The following is a 16,084-nucleotide window of genomic DNA, read 5'->3' on the forward strand; positions in this document are numbered from 1 at the left end:
CTACTTGCGACATATCTCAGATGCTTGTGACAAAGTCAGTTATGCATATAACAAAACATTTATTTGACACATTTTTGGCAGAGACAAGAGACTTGTATAACACAAAGACGACATTTTACATTACAGTTCTACTGAATGACTAATGTGCCAGGAGTACTGAATGCAACTTAAACTATATACACGTACAACACGCATGTGTGAAAGAAACAAAAGAACAGACAGTTTGAAAAGAAGTCTGGTCGAGAATTGGGAAATTGCAAGTCTGACATCTAGTGGTCATGAAGCATCACGCACCTTGGCCCTCGGAAGCCGAGAGAAGCCCAGAGTGCATTTCGGCCTCAGAAGCCGACAGAGCGAAGCTGACAGCAGAGGCTCCCTCACCTTTTAATGTCTTTGTTTGTCCTTCACGCATCATCTATTTATCTTCTTAGGTCATGAGATAACCTTCAGTCTGCTGAATCCTGACCCTGACCCCACCCCACCTTGGATACATTTGCACCGCTACACTACTGACACCTGGTGATCGGTGTAGAATACTACTTATCACATGTCTTTGAATGCATCATCTGAATGCCTCCATGCAGCCATATTGGATGCTTGGAAAAGCTTCACTTAGGGAAAATATGGGACATTAGCTTAACCAGCGCCGTCTCATCGCTGCAGCTGGCCCTGGCCGTGCTGGAGGCCGGGAACCTCGGCCATCTTGGCGTCCGAGAGGGCCTTCTTTGACCCGTCGCTGCTCCACCTCCTCTACTTCCCGGACGACCAGAGTTTTGCCATCTACATCCCGCTCTTCCTGCCCATATGTTTGCCCATCCTGATGTCCCTGCTCGGAATCATGTCCGACATGAGGCAGAAGCGCAGGGACAAGCAGGCCAAGAAGGACTGAGCGACTGATGGCTTTGGAACGCATGAAGAAAAGCTCGTGGACGATGAAAACATGGACCTCCGAAGCCAAAAACACCAGAAATGAGTTGGAAATGGAAAAAAACAAAAGCTGGAGAAGATGCTTTTTATTGGCCGGCGAAGAACCGGGAGCCTTTGGAGGATGGTTAGTGATGGTTTTTACATTGGAATTTCTCTTCTAACTTATTGACAAATAAAAGCTTTTAATGCTGTGTAACAAGGCGGACGTTACGTTGCTGTTGTTTCATGCATCTTCACCACAATAAGGAAGTTAACAACACCAACACACGTGTCGACATAAGCAGGCTTTCGGAGAAATGACCCCTTTGGGACTCCCGTTTTATGTCCACATAAAATAATGTGAGGTAGAGGACACCGCTTCAGGTTCCCCAAGTATCCCGATTTCTCCAAAGCATGCAGCAAAGTCAATTCAGGTAGAAGTCACATTCTGAGAAACTTGGATTACTAAGACATGATGGTTGCCAAAGACGCAGCATGGCAGCCACATCAACTGGGACACCACCTTCCTGTTTTGCCATCATTTTTCTTTTGTCATTTTCATTCTTTTTCCTTTGACATGCTTTGTTTTGCGTTGACGTTAACTGAAAAACACGCTGACCCACGCGTATGCCAACGCAGGTTCCACTGGAGTTAAAATAGCCTTTAATGGGACAGGTGGGTCCTAAGATGTGGGGGCCCCCCCCCCCGTTCTTGAGTCAGTCACAAAAGAAAGTTATGGCAGTTATGAACTTGGCGTCATTTCCTGCGTGCGAGTGCATCGCCGTCCTGCCCACGTGCATCTGTGCGGACCGACCGCTCTTCAGTCCGGGCAAATCCACTTTTGCAAGCCAACTGAGCGAGACCCCCGCTGTGGCTCGCTTGTCAGTTGTGTGAAGAGAATGTGATGTGATGCTTTGGTTCGACTCCCTGGGCCGAGAGGACGGACGTGTAGCGCTGGCCTGTGTTCCGTGGAATGGTGGGACCCCGCTTGTCCTCAGGGGATTTCTTCTCCACGTTGCCGGACGATCCCACGATGCCTTCAATATCCTCGGGCTTCTTGTTGGAGTTGGCGCCGCCTTCCTCTGCTGCTGATTTCCTGGACTTCCTCTCCCGGTGTCCCGGCTTCCCCACCTTGTCTTTGGTCCGTTCTTTCCTGTTGGGTGAAACAGAGACCCGGTAGTAGATGAAACGATGCAACCTCCAACTCCATCTTTAAATCCACATTCAATACGCCAAGTCGGCGATGACCCAACCTTTTCCAGCACGGGCCACATGGGGTGAAAAATGATGCAAGATATGCCGAAACCTTTTATAAATATTACCTTCTCTCCCGTCCTATCACTGTGTGACGCCTCTCAGAGCAATTATTTTCTTGACAAATAACAACGTAACTTTTTCCGTTACAGTTACAAGAAGAAGACAAGCGCTTGTGTCCTACTTGAAGTTGATGATTTCAAACTTCCTTTCCCGATAGAAGGAGCTGGTGTTCATCATGTACAGGAGTATCATATCGCAGACGAAGGCCCCCTGCAAGGACAAATAGCTTGATTTTCAAACATCAATTGTGGTGCAATGGGATACTTCAATGACTCACGATTCCCAGCAGAGCAACGCCAGAGCCGATGGCGATGATGGTGGGAACAATATTGAATTTCCCAGCCTGCAAAGCAAAGCGACTAAGACTGGAATCCTGTGCCCGACACGGTCCCCAAACGGGGGCTGTTACCTGGCCGTTGATCATGATGTCAAAGCGAATCCCGTACACTTTGTACAGAGTACGAAAGGTCTCCCCGTTTTCATCCTTGAAGTACCTGGCGTACCTGCGAGGCGGGAATGTGACACGGTTGATCGAGAACCAACACGGAAAAAGCCGTAGTGGGAGGACGCACCTGAAGTTGTACCCCGATGTAACAGAGTTGTTGAGGTTCATGTCCAGACGGGTGAAGCTGTACTCCGGGTTACACCTGGACGAGTCCTTATCCAAGTCACAGTACCACTCAATCAGAATGCCCACGGAGCCGCCCTGAAAGAAACCAGTCTCCAGTCACTCATCTCATGTCTCCAGCCAAGTCCGAAGTACAGAGGGGCAAGTCCGAGTCGTCATGTCCGAGTCATAGCTTGGACAATTTGGGGTCCTCATAAGTCACGTAGGGATGGAGTCGGTGTTCCGGTGCTCTGGAAGTCATTCGTCTCAAGTCAGGAGTCAGGAGTCCAAGTCAGGAGTCCAAGTCCAAGTCACGTCTCAAGACCGGTCGAGTCTTCACATGTTTGAGTCCTCACGAGTAAGTATGTCCAATTATTGGCCCGATATGAGTCTAAAATGTGATATCAGTGGATATCACAATTCAGATTTACATTGGTTACATGTCAGTATCAGTATCGGCTGATATCGGAGGTTTTAAGTTGGCGAGTATCATGAAAGAAGCCAATATCAGCCATCCCTACTTGCACGTAAAATACTCTAAAATACTCCGAAGTGTTCTTTTGTGTTCTGGTGTTTGCTCTTAAACCTGATTGGACGGGAAATGTGTTGTCCTGACACATTTTCATCCAGAATGACGGAAGCGCTCACGTATTTTCAAGGCATCAGACTGGACTTTCCAGCACTTGAACTGCCAATGTGGCTGGGTTGGAGAACATCTGATAGAACGTTGAAACAGACTGGTCATGACCTTGACAAAAGGCCAAAGAAGCTCTACCTTGGCAGCCATGTCCTGGAAGTCATGTCCGCTCCATCTGACCAGATCTCCCAGGCGGAAGATGGGACAGTAAGGATGGGTGACGGGATCGTAGGAGCATGTCTTCAAGTAACTGTCATCAGTGCTGTCAAGAACGTTGGACCTGGTGAGGTGAAGACAAGCAGAACCAAATATTATAGAACAAAACATAACGGCATAAAATATCACAACACGCCACAAATGTAACGTTACAGTATTGATCCATTTTCTATACCGCTTATCCTCACTAAGGTGGGAGGATGCTGGAGCCTATCCCAGCTGACTTGGGTCCACGCTGGACTGGTGGCCAGCCAATCACAGGCCACATATAGACCCACATTCATACCTATGGACAATTTGGAGTCGCCAATGAAGCTAACATGTTTTTGGAATGTGGGAGGGAAGGGAAGTACCCGGAGAAAAGCCACGCAGAATCCAACCCAGGTCTACCTGATCTCCTGACTGTGAGGCCTACGTGCTAACCACTTGTCCACCGTGCGGCCATGATACAACATAACATGACATAAAGAGATAACATATTATGTGATAATATAATAGCACAAGAGATGACATACTATAATATAACACAACATACTCCAAATGAAGACAGCTGGGATAGGCTCCAGCACCCCCGTGACCCTTGTGAGGATAAGCGGTTGAAAATGAATGAATGAATAACATAACATAAAATAAAATACTATAACATAACATACTATTATATAAGACAACGTACTATAACATAAAATACTATAATATAACATACTATTATATAAGACAACATACTATAACATGACATACTATAACATAACATAACATACTATAACACAACATACTATAACATAACATACAATAACAAAATACTGTAATATAACATACTATAATATAACATAACATAACTATAACAGGGTATACCCCGCCTCTTGCCCGAAGACAGCTGGGATAGGCTCCAGCACCCCCGTGACCCTTGTGAGGATAAGCGGTAGAAAATGAATGAATGAATGAATATACTATAACATAACATACTATAATATAACATAACATACTATAATATAACATAACATGATAACAGAGAAAGGCCTACAATAATAACACAACACATGCTAAAAGAGTTACTATTACTATGTAGTCTATACGTATGTACAGTTTGGACCTAAATGCTGTGTGGCTGGAAAAAGCTTTTTACGACACACACACACACACACACACACACACACACACACAGGCGTGTAAAGTCCAGGGTGTCATTGAGCTGCAGCCATTCCATTAGCGTCGCTGCTCTCGTTTTAAACACACGAGAAGAGTATTGAATTTCCAGCACCAATTAGATCCCTGACTTTAAAAACCAGAGCCCATGGAGGCAACGGACACAAGATGTCTGCTTCATGCAACAGACACAAGATGTCTGCCTGATTCCACCGCCACGATGCGGTCGATGCCGTCCGGTATCCGGACGGAGCCACCCATCTTTCAGCACTTGAAAGAGACCCGGGGATCCCGTCTCATGTGCCACCTGTCAGGCTGTCAAGGACATCTGAGACGACCTGTTTCATCTGTTTCTACGTCTCGCTGAGCCCAGTCCAACGCACACACGCAGGCCGTATTAATAGAAAGCTTTCTCCGGGCTACGGCTATTTCCAGGGTGTCCGTCTCAGCTCAGCGGCTCATCTGTGGAATGAAGGTCCGTCAGCACCCACTGATACTTACTTGGAGAATTCAAACTTTGGGAACCTGATGAAATTCTTGATGTAAATGGTGAAGTTTTCAGCTTCGCTGAGTAAAGGCTCTCTGGGGAGAAGAACAGAAGGTGACACCAGGCACATTCTTCCGGGACAAAAAAGCAGGGAAGCAGGGAATGGGAAGGCCCCCACGCTACTGGTACTCACGCGGGTCTCTTGCCGTACTCCACGGGACACCAGGCGTGAATCTGGCAGGTCCCAGTGCTGTTTACACACAAACCAGTTTGAATTCCTGACAACAGAGAAGACATGCTAAGTCATGGAGTACGAAGATGGAACTTTTGATTTTTAAAAATAAATATATGAAATATATACTAAGATGAAAATGGAGAACACCATGGAAGATGTTTCGTTAGCTATAGTTGGAGGGCCCTCGCTAACATAACGTATGGAAGAAAGCTAACATGACGTATAGCTAACATGACGTATGGAAGAAAGCTAACATGAAGTATGGACGAAAGCTAACATGATGTATAGCTAACATGACGTATGGAAGAAAGCTAACATGACGTATAGCTAACATGACGTATGGAAGAAAGCTAACATGAAGTATGGACGAAAGCTAACATGACGTATAGCTAACATGACGTATGGAAGAAAGCTAACATGAAGTATGGACGAAAGCTAACATGACGTATAGCTAACATGACGTATGGAAGAAAGCTAACATGAAGTATGGACGAAAGCTAACATGACGTATAGCTAACATGACGTATGGAAGAAAGCTAACATTAAGTATGGAAGAAAGCTAACATGACGTATAGCTAACATGACGTATGGAAGAAAGCTAACATGAAGTATGGACGAAAGCTAACATGACGTATAGCTAACATGACGTATGGAAGAAAGCTAACATTAAGTATGGAAGAAAGCTAACATGACGTATAGCTAACATGACGTATGGAAGAAAGCTAACATGAAGTATGGACGAAAGCTAACATGACGTATAGCTAACATGACGTATGGAAGAAAGCTAACATGAAGTAAAAACTAACATGAAGTATGGAAGAAAGCTAACATAAAGTAAAAGCTAAAATGAAGTAAAAGCTAACATGAAGTATGGAAGAAAGCTAACATAAAGTAAAAGCTAACATGAAGTAAAAGCTAACATAAATTATGGAAGAAAGTTAACATGAAGTAAAAGCTAACATGAAGTATGGAAGAAAGCTAACATGAAGTAAAACCTAACATGAAGTAAAAACTAACATGAAGTATGGAAGAAAGCTAAGAAAGTAAAAGCTAACATGAAGTAAAAGCTAACATAAATTATGGAAGAAAATTAACATGAAGTAAAAGCTAAAATGAAGTATGGAAGAAAGCTAACATGAAGTAAAAGCTAACATGAAGTATGGAAGAAAGCGAACATGAGGTAAAAGCTAACCGGAAGTATGGAAGAAAGCTAAGATGAAGTATGGAAGAAAGCTAACATGAAGTAAAAGCTAACCTAAAGTATGGAAGAAAGCTAAGATGAAGTATGGAAGAAAGCTAACATGACGTAAAAGCTAACATGAAGTAAAAGCTAACATGAAGTATGGAAGAAAGCTAACATGAAGTAAAAACTAACATGACGTAAAAACTAACATGAAGCATGGGAGAAAGCTAAACGCTAATCACCATGGCCGGCTGTAACAGTCTCCCCCTCCATGCAGTCATCATCGGCGAGACATCGGCCGTGCGGCACCTTGACACTCTACCAGAAACCAAGGGAAAAGTGAACTCATCTATTTTCCAAGATGGATACCACGTGACCTCACTCACCTCGGCACAGAAGCCCAGCCTCTGATGGGGGGTCTCAATGTAATTTGTGACCACGAAAAAAACCTGCTCGCCCTGCACAATAAAATTAGCATTTACAAGTAAAAGGTTAAATTAATGACACTGTGGAGACAATCGATACCAGCCAGGCCGCTGCTAATGACCTCCGCCAAGGCACAATAGCTCTTGACAGGGTCCAATGGGGGGGGGGGGGGGGGGTGATGCAAGGGAAGGCTTTGACGTACACTTGGCGGAATGACGTAGTCCTCCGCACTCCACAGGTGAACGCCACTCTCTGAGCTGTTGGTCAGCGTGACGCCTTTGAGCTTGGTGATGACGGATGACTGGATGGCCTCCTCTCTCTCCTGGTAGCCCTTCTTCATCACAAACACCCACCTGACACAAGACACGAGATGTCATCGGTACACATGGGGGCCTGACGCCACGTTACTCCGATGCTGCCCCAGCCGCTGAGCCATGAGGTGATGGACAAATTGTCCATGGATATTGTCATTTAGTGTGTGATTCATGAACGACCTGAGTATTTGGATTATTATCATGATCGACAAATTAATGGCAAAATCACAAATTAATTCAATTATTTCACTCTATTTATTGGATTGATATAAATTAAAATTTAATACATAGGGATGTCCCATAATGTCCAACTCTCAATTTTGCACATTAAAGGTGCTAAACCCACTCCAGCCAAGGTCCATATATATTCTAATCTAATAACAAATCTCATCAATAATGAATTGATTATATTTCTACAAAGCCCCGGGGGCCAACAAAAAACAAGCTGCGGCGGTCAAATGGCCCCGAGCCGCCCTTTGGACACCACTGCCTTAACGTGTGTCACCTGCTACAATTTCATCATGGCTCCGGTGTGACGTCACACAGCATGGGGTCTTACCGGTGTCGCTAGATATCTCCGTTTGAGAAGTTGACATAAAGTCACAAAGAAAGGACAAGAGGTTCTGTCGCTTTAACCGAGTAAAGCCACGGGAGCGGACCTCTATTTTTAACTTAATGAATCACTTTGGACAAGGTTACTTTCTGCAAAGTGCTACAACAACACGCACAGCTCCTCACCCGATGATGTAGCCCAGGACGGCCAGCTGGTAGATTCGAAACAATATTCCGATTCTCCGGTTCTCTGCGATCACATACTTCTCCGTCTTGTAGTTGAGGAGAGAAACGAAGAAGGTGCCCCAGCCGGCCATGTTGTCAGCGGAGTGTCCCCGTCCCCTCAGCTGGTCCACTCGTCAGGACCGCTCACACCCCGCATGCTCCTCCGACATGCCTGAAGGCGACGTCAACATCGATAACATCGATTCGTTTTCCTCTCCGCTCCTCCTCAGCCGGATTGGACTCAACTTTACCCTTCGCTTCAATACGGTCTTTAAAGGACCCTTCACTTCAATACTGTATTTAAAGGGCCCTTCACTTCAATACTGTATTTAAAGGGTCCTTCACTTCAATACTGTCTTTAAAGGGCCCTTCACTTCAATACTGTCTTTAAAGGGCCCTTCACTTCAATACTGTATTTAAAGGACCCTTCACTTCAATACCGTCTTTAAAGGAAGACACCAGCAGGGCCGTGTCTAAGGGGTGGCTACTCTGGCAGGGTAATTTGTTAAATAGCACAATGACATCATATTTATCGTGCATATCTATTTGTTAAATACATATATTAAGCGGTAAAAAATGAATGAATGAATGAACAAATACAGTGAAGAAAATAAGTATTTGAACACCCTGCTATTTTGCTATTTCTCCCACTTAGAAATCATGGAGGGGTCTGAAATTTTCATCGTAGGTGCATGTCCACTGTGAGAGAGATAAACTAAAAAGAAAAATCCAGAAATCACAATGCATGATTTTTTAACAATTTATTTGTGTGATACAGCTGCAAATAAGTATTTGAACACCTGAGAAAATGAATGTTAATATTTGGTACAGTAGCCTTTGTTTGCTATTACAGAGGTCAAACGTTTCCTGTAGTTTTTCACCAGGTTTGCACACACTGCAGGAGGGATCTTGGCCCACTCCTCCACACAGATCTTCTCTAGATCAGTCAGGTTTCTGGGCTGTCGCTGAGAAACACGGAGTTTGAGCTCCCTCCAAAGATTTTCGATTGGGTTCAGGTCTGGAGACTGGCTGGGCCATGCTAGAACCTTGATATGCTTCTTACGGAGCCACTCCTTGGTTTTCCTGGCTGTGTGCTTCGGGTCGTTGTCGTGTTGGAAGACCCAGCCACGACCCATCTTCAATGCTCTGACAGAGGGAAGGAGGTTGTTCCCCAAAATCTCACAATACACGGCCCCAGTCATCCTCTCTTTAATGCAGTGCACTCGTCCTGTCCCATGTGCAGAAAAACACCCCCAAAGCATGATGCTACCACCCCCATGCTTCACAGTAGGGATGGTGTTCTTCGGATTGTACTCTTCATTCTTCTTCCTCCAAACACGCTTATTGGAATTATGACCAAAAAGTTCTATTTTGGTCTCATCTGACCATAAAACTTTCTCCCATGACTCCTCTGTATCATCCAAATGGTCATATGCAAACTTAAGACGGGCCTTGACATGTGCTGGTTTAAGCAGGGGAACCTTTCGTGCCATGCATGATTTCACATCATGACGTCTTAGTGTATTACCTACAGTAACCTTGGAAACGGTGGTCCCAGCTCTTTTCAGGTCATTGACCAAGTCCTGTCGTGTAGTTCTGGGCTGATTCCTCACCTTTCTTAGAATCATTGAGACCCCACGAGGTGATATCTTGCATGGGGCTCCACTCCGATTGAGATTGACCGTCATGTTTAGCTTCTTCCATTTTCTAATGATAGCTCCAACAGTGGACCTTTTTTCACCAAGCTGCTTGGTAATTGCTCCGTAGCCCTTTCCAGCCTTGTGGAGGTGTACAATTTTGTCTCTGGTGTCTTTGGACAGCTCTTTGGTCTTCGCCATGTTACAAGTTAAAGTCTTACTGATTGTATGGGGTGGACAGGTGTCTTTATGCAGCTAACGACCTCAAACAGGTGCATCTGATTCAGGATGATACATGGAGTGCAGGTGGACTTCTAATGGGCAGACTAACAGGTCTTTCAGGGTCAGAATTCTAGATGATACACAGGTGTTCAAATACTTATTTGCAGCTGTATCACACAAATAAATTGTTAAAAAATCATGCATTGTGATTTCTGGATTTTTCTTTTTAGTTTATCTCTCTCACAGTGGACATGCACCTACGATGAAAATTTCAGACCCCTCCATGATTTCTAAGTGGGAGAAATAGCAAAATAGCAGGGTGTTCAAATACTTATTTTCTTCACTGTATATTTAAAAAGAATTGTGCTCCATGTATTACCAAAATACATTAAAAATACATTCATGGAATTTAAATACATTAACATAATATTAAATAAATACATTATATTTATGTGTAGTATTTGTGAAACGACACTATTTGTTAATTTTAGAAAGGGCTCTTTCAATGTTGACAATGACGTTTGGTGAAACTATGTATTTTCCTCCAATGTATTCTATATTTGGTGACATTGCCACAAATCTACAGTTTAATAATTCTAATTGAAATAATAATTTTAAGTCAAATCACCACATAAATAAAACATGACACAATAAAAAAATCATGATCATTAAAAAAACATTTTAAAAAAATCCTGTGACTGTGAACATATCATACATACATACAATCACCATCTAAGTCAATTTAGGATGCTGACATTTTTTTTTTTCATTCATGCAACTGCTGCCATAGCAACAAGGGGAAACATGTATGGGAATTGATCATATATGCAGTGCATACTTTATATACTCTATATACTTTATAGACAGAGTACATAGTCTATATCCTCTATATACGTAAAGTATATACAGACTATATTATATTATAGTCTGTATTTAAGATTAAGATTAAGATTAAGATATGCCTTTATTCGTCCCTCAGTGGGGAAATTTGTATTGCACAGCAGCAAGAGTACAGAGTCAGTTAAGCAGTACAAAATACACAATATAGAAAAATAAACAATATAAACAACCCAAGTATTAACAAAATCAACAGTTTTTCCCAGTTATATACCAATACAGTATGTAGATAATATGAAACAAGATGAGATATATGACCAGTCTATACACTGAGATCTTGTTAGAGAGTTAATATGAGGCATTATGGAAAATACTTCACATAGAACTTAGTATATTGCATTAGAGCCCATAATATTGCACATGGAGGTTTATCAGATATTGTACAGTGAATGGGGTCTGGAGTAACTATACTGACTAAAAGCAAGTATTACACAGATGTACATAGCAGTGTAGAAGTCTATTGTGAGCGGTGCTGGTTGTACAGCCTGACAGCTGCAGGAAGAAAAGACCTGCGATATCGCTCCTTCACACACTTGGGGTGAAGCAGTCTATCGCTGAAGGAGCTCTCAAGTGCTGTCAAAGTGTCCTGCAGGGGGTGGGAGTCGTTCTCCAACATGGATGATAGCTTAGCCAACATCCTCCTCTCTCCCACCACCTCCACTGGGTCAAGAGGGCAACCCAGTGCAGAGCTGGCCTTCCTGATGATCTTATCCAGTCTCTTCCTATCCGCAGCCGAAATGCTGCTGCCCCAGCAGACCACTCCCTGGAAAATGGCTGAAGCCACAACAGAGTCATAGAACGTCTTGAGGAGTGCCCCTTGCACTCCAAAAGACCTCAGTCTCCTGAGCAGATAGAGTCTGCTCATGCCCTTCCTGTAAAGTGCTTCCGTGTGATGAGTCCAGTCCAGTCTATTGTTGAGATGAACACCCAGGTACTTGTAAGATGTCACCATCTCAATGTCGATTCCCTGAATGTTCACTGGTGTTGGAGGAGAGTGGATGCGCCTGCGGAAATCCACCACCAGCTCTCTGGTTTTCCCCGTGTTGATCTGGAGGCAGTTCCGCTGGCACCAATCCACAAAGTCCCGTGTCAGTCCTCTGTACTCCAAGTCGTCCCCATTTAGACTATATAGTCTATATACACAGTACATACTCTATATCCATACAGTACATACTAACATACCTAATATAGCCTCTGCTGCCGTTGTGGATGCTGTAATCAGAGAGGGTCCAGCCATCTTCCAGCTGCTTCCCAGCAAAGATCAGCCTCTGCAGGTGGGCCTTCTTTGGATTTTGACCTTGAAGTTCCCCATGGCGTTTACATACGCAGGGCAAGATGGAGCACCGTGCACTACGCTTCATCATTGTCTCTAGGGGGCGGTCAGACACGTACCCCTGTGGAATTAAAGTTCAAAACTATTCTCCAGCAACTTTTACAAGTTTTACCTTTCCGCATCTTACATATGGGACGAGGAAGTATGTTTCATGCTAATACAAAAGCTCTCAGTATTGATGCTAACACGGAAGCTATGTTAAATGTGTTTTCAATCTATGCTAAAACACATTTCACTTTATAAAAGCGCGTGCACGAAATGAAAACACCAAGACCCTAGTTAAATTTTCTATAGTATAAAACAGAAGAGACTGTTTTGACTGCTTTTGTTTTGAGCTGAGCATGTCGCGGACTGATGGCGTCACCTGAAACAAAATAACTTTTGGCGAGTTGAACATGTCGACAACTAATGACGTCACCACAACTAAATCTTTCAAAATACGAAAGGCATCGTACCACTATCATTTCAATGGCCCAATTTCCAACACTATACTGTTAGACTCGATCCATATTTGACCACAACAGGCAGTTACTCAGAATGCAGCATTTACATTTGGAAAAAAAAATTCAATGCACTTACTAACATTGAGATGTGTGTTTGGTTGTAAATTAAGATACATGACGATAACAAGATGAAGCACTGAAAAATATCCTGTGTTTTTGTAGAAAAGACTGTTGTATTCATGTTAACACTGCAATAGTTTATAATGACAAGACACCAGATGTTTAGTTTAATCATTTATTCCAACAACGTGCACTAACTTTTGGTCATAATGGCAAATGCCTTTTCAAATAAATTGCACAATACTTTACTTATGGTTAAGAACATTATGGTTTACTGGCCACCCCTCAGACGCAGGACAAGATGGAGGGTGGACTCCTTCTGGATATTGTAGTCGGAGAGGGTGCGGCCATCTTCAAGCTGCTTTCCAGCAAAGATCAGCCTCTGCTGGTCTGGAGGAATGCCTTCCTTGTCCTGGATCTTGGCCTTGACGTTCTCAATGGTGTCGCTGGGCTCAACCTCGAGGGTGATGGTCTTGCCAGTGAGGGTCTTGACGAAGATCTGCATGCCACCCCTGAGACGGAGGACAAGATGGAGGGTGGACTCCTTCTGGATATTGTAGTCTGACAGGGTGCGGCCATCTTCCAGCTGCTTGCCAGCAAAGATCAGCCTCTGCTGGTCTGGGGGAATGCCTTCCTTGTCCTGGATCTTGGCCTTGACATTCTCGATTGTGTCACTGGGCTCAACCTCGAGGGTGATGGTCTTGCCAGTGAGGGTCTTGACGAAGATCTGCATGCCACCCCTCAGACGCAGGACAAGATGGAGGGTGGACTCCTTCTGGATATTGTAGTCGGAGAGGGTGCGGCCATCTTCCAGCTGCTTGCCAGCAAAGATCAGCCTCTGCTGGTCTGGGGGAATGCCTTCCTTGTCCTGGATCTTGGCCTTGACGTTCTCGATTGTGTCACTGGGCTCAACCTCGAGGGTGATGGTCTTGCCAGTGAGGGTCTTGACGAAGATCTGCATGCCACCCCTCAGACGCAGGACAAGATGGAGGGTGGACTCCTTCTGGATATTGTAGTCTGAAAGGGTGCGGCCATCTTCAAGCTGCTTGCCAGCAAAGATCAGCCTCTGCTGATCTGGGGGAATGCCTTCCTTGTCCTGGATCTTGGCCTTGACGTTCTCGATTGTGTCACTGGGCTCAACCTCGAGGGTGATGGTCTTGCCAGTGAGGGTCTTGACGAAGATCTGCATGCCACCCCTCAGACGCAGGACAAGATGGAGGGTGGACTCCTTCTGGATATTGTAGTCGGAGAGGGTGCGGCCATCTTCAAGCTGCTTGCCAGCAAAGATCAGCCTCTGCTGGTCTGGGGGAATGCCTTCCTTGTCCTGGATCTTGGCCTTGACGTTCTCGATTGTGTCACTGGGCTCAACCTCGAGGGTGATGGTCTTGCCAGTGAGGGTCTTGACGAAGATCTGCATGCCACCCCTCAGACGCAGGACAAGATGGAGGGTGGACTCCTTCTGGATGTTGTAGTCGGAGAGGGTGCGGCCATCTTCCAGCTGCTTGCCAGCAAAGATCAGCCTCTGCTGGTCTGGGGGAATGCCTTCCTTGTCCTGGATCTTGGCCTTGACATTCTCGATTGTGTCACTGGGCTCAACCTCGAGGGTGATGGTCTTGCCAGTGAGGGTCTTGACGAAGATCTGCATGCCACCCCTGAGACGGAGGACAAGATGGAGGGTGGACTCCTTCTGGATATTGTAGTCTGAAAGGGTGCGGCCATCTTCCAGCTGCTTGCCAGCAAAGATCAGCCTCTGCTGGTCTGGGGGAATGCCTTCCTTGTCCTGGATCTTGGCCTTGACATTCTCGATTGTGTCACTGGGCTCAACCTCGAGGGTGATGGTCTTGCCAGTGAGGGTCTTGACGAAGATCTGCATGCCACCCCTCAGACGGAGGACAAGATGGAGGGTGGACTCCTTCTGGATATTGTAGTCGGAGAGGGTGCGGCCATCTTCAAGCTGCTTGCCAGCAAAGATCAGCCTCTGCTGGTCTGGGGGAATGCCTTCCTTGTCCTGGATCTTGGCCTTGACGTTCTCGATTGTGTCACTGGGCTCAACCTCGAGGGTGATGGTCTTGCCAGTGAGGGTCTTGACGAAGATCTGCATGCCACCCCTGAGACGGAGGACAAGATGGAGGGTGGACTCCTTTTGGATATTGTAGTCTGACAGGGTGCGGCCATCTTCCAGCTGCTTGCCAGCAAAGATCAGCCTCTGCTGGTCTGGGGGAATGCCTTCCTTGTCCTGGATCTTGGCCTTGACGTTCTCGATTGTGTCACTGGGCTCAACCTCGAGGGTGATGGTCTTGCCAGTGAGGGTCTTGACGAAGATCTGCATGCCACCCCTCAGACGGAGGACAAGATGGAGGGTGGACTCCTTTTGGATATTGTAGTCTGACAGGGTGCGGCCATCTTCCAGCTGCTTTCCGGCAAAGATCAGCCTCTGCTGGTCTGGGGGAATGCCTTCCTTGTCCTGGATCTTAGCCTTGACATTCTCAATGGTGTCACTAGGCTCAACCTCAAGGGTGATGGTCTTGCCAGTGAGGGTCTTCACAAAAATCTGCATGTTCAGACTGAAGAAGAAAATAATTAAACAATGAAAATAATGTAATAAAATTAAAGCTAGTTTTAATCACAGCGTTGAATACAATGAAAATTATATAGTAAATGGTTGCGTTTTCAGTCATGTCAGCCTTTGAGAGGTTAAATTTCAGTCGACAGCGCCATTTTGAGATGGCTGTCGACTCCCTTTTGTTCAGCTGCCTTCCCCCCTAATGGAGGCTAAAAATGTCGAGTCATTGCCAACAGCTAACCACTACCCACATACGCTATGCCAACGACGACATAGCTAGCTATACCAGTCAAAGTTACTAAAAATACATTTATTCAAAATGCGCACTATTCAAACCAGACAGTCGCCAATGCTTACGTAGCCAGGGTACATTTACAACCTCAAACGATAAAGCTTATTTGAGTCAACGTATTAAATAACCTAAAGTAAATGATGTTACTTACGATTAGGAGTGGCGATATTGAAGAATTCAACCGCTATTGTCGTCTTCCTATATGACTTCTGCTGTCGTCGGCGGACGGTACTATGTTTTTTACCGCAACGGCTGCAGATCTTATATATACCAAAGGCTGCTACGTCATCTGACTTTATCCATCCGCACTCAAAATAGTCCCGACCTTT

At 44.9% G+C, this 16,084-nt stretch overlaps 2 protein-coding genes across 7 annotated transcripts; both read right to left on the minus strand.

Annotated features, from left to right (window-relative positions):
- Positions 1 to 577: 577 nt before the first annotated feature.
- On the minus strand, positions 578 to 12,794 carry p2rx5 (purinergic receptor P2X, ligand-gated ion channel, 5). 6 transcript variants are annotated; one of them, XM_058086671.2, is made up of 13 exons: positions 12,187 to 12,320; positions 8,210 to 8,420; positions 7,360 to 7,510; positions 7,118 to 7,189; positions 6,974 to 7,049; positions 5,507 to 5,591; positions 5,328 to 5,408; positions 3,606 to 3,747; positions 2,796 to 2,929; positions 2,633 to 2,726; positions 2,501 to 2,566; positions 2,345 to 2,433; positions 578 to 2,059 (listed from the first exon to the last, which is right to left on the minus strand). In XM_058086671.2, the coding sequence occupies exons 2-13, from the start codon at positions 8,338 to 8,340 to the stop codon at positions 1,789 to 1,791; spliced, it is 1,392 nt and encodes a 463-aa protein (XP_057942654.2). In that variant the 5' UTR covers positions 8,341 to 8,420; positions 12,187 to 12,320; the 3' UTR covers positions 578 to 1,788. The 6 variants fall into 6 exon arrangements, with proteins under 6 accessions (XP_057942654.2, XP_078644102.1, XP_078644101.1 ...); XM_078787976.1 differs by lacking the exon at positions 8,210 to 8,420 and having other exon boundaries at positions 12,187 to 12,789; XM_078787975.1 differs by having other exon boundaries at positions 2,501 to 2,726.
- A 267-nt stretch (positions 12,795 to 13,061) lies between these two features.
- Positions 13,062 to 16,074, minus strand: LOC131138071 (polyubiquitin-C). The gene is made up of 2 exons (XM_058086661.2): positions 15,907 to 16,074; positions 13,062 to 15,464 (listed from the first exon to the last, which is right to left on the minus strand). Exon 2 carries the CDS (start codon positions 15,455 to 15,457, stop codon positions 13,172 to 13,174), a length of 2,286 nt encoding a protein of 761 aa, XP_057942644.2. The 5' UTR covers positions 15,458 to 15,464; positions 15,907 to 16,074; the 3' UTR covers positions 13,062 to 13,171.
- Between the last annotated feature and the right edge of the window lie 10 nt (positions 16,075 to 16,084).

This window comes from Doryrhamphus excisus, linkage group LG21 (genome assembly GCF_037039965.1).
Source record: "Doryrhamphus excisus strain RoL-2023G ecotype Guam linkage group LG21, RoL_Dexc_Guam_v1.1, whole genome shotgun sequence".
NCBI lineage: Eukaryota > Metazoa > Chordata > Actinopteri > Syngnathiformes > Syngnathidae > Doryrhamphus > Doryrhamphus excisus.

Coding starts and splice junctions, on each gene's coding strand:
- LOC131138071 (XM_058086661.2), bottom strand. CDS start 15,457: ATGCAGATTTTTGTGAAGACCCTCACTGGCAAGACCATCACCCTTGAG.
- p2rx5 (XM_078787974.1), bottom strand. CDS start 12,368: ATGATGAAGCGTAGTGCACGGTGCTCCATCTTGCCCTGCGTATGTAAA. Junction 3,748..5,327: donor CCAAAGTTTGAATTCTCCAA/GTAAGTATCAGT, acceptor TCACCTCACCAG/GTCCAACGTTCTTGACAGCA. Junction 2,727..2,795: donor ACATCGGGGTACAACTTCAG/GTGCGTCCTCCC, acceptor CCCGCCTCGCAG/GTACGCCAGGTACTTCAAGG.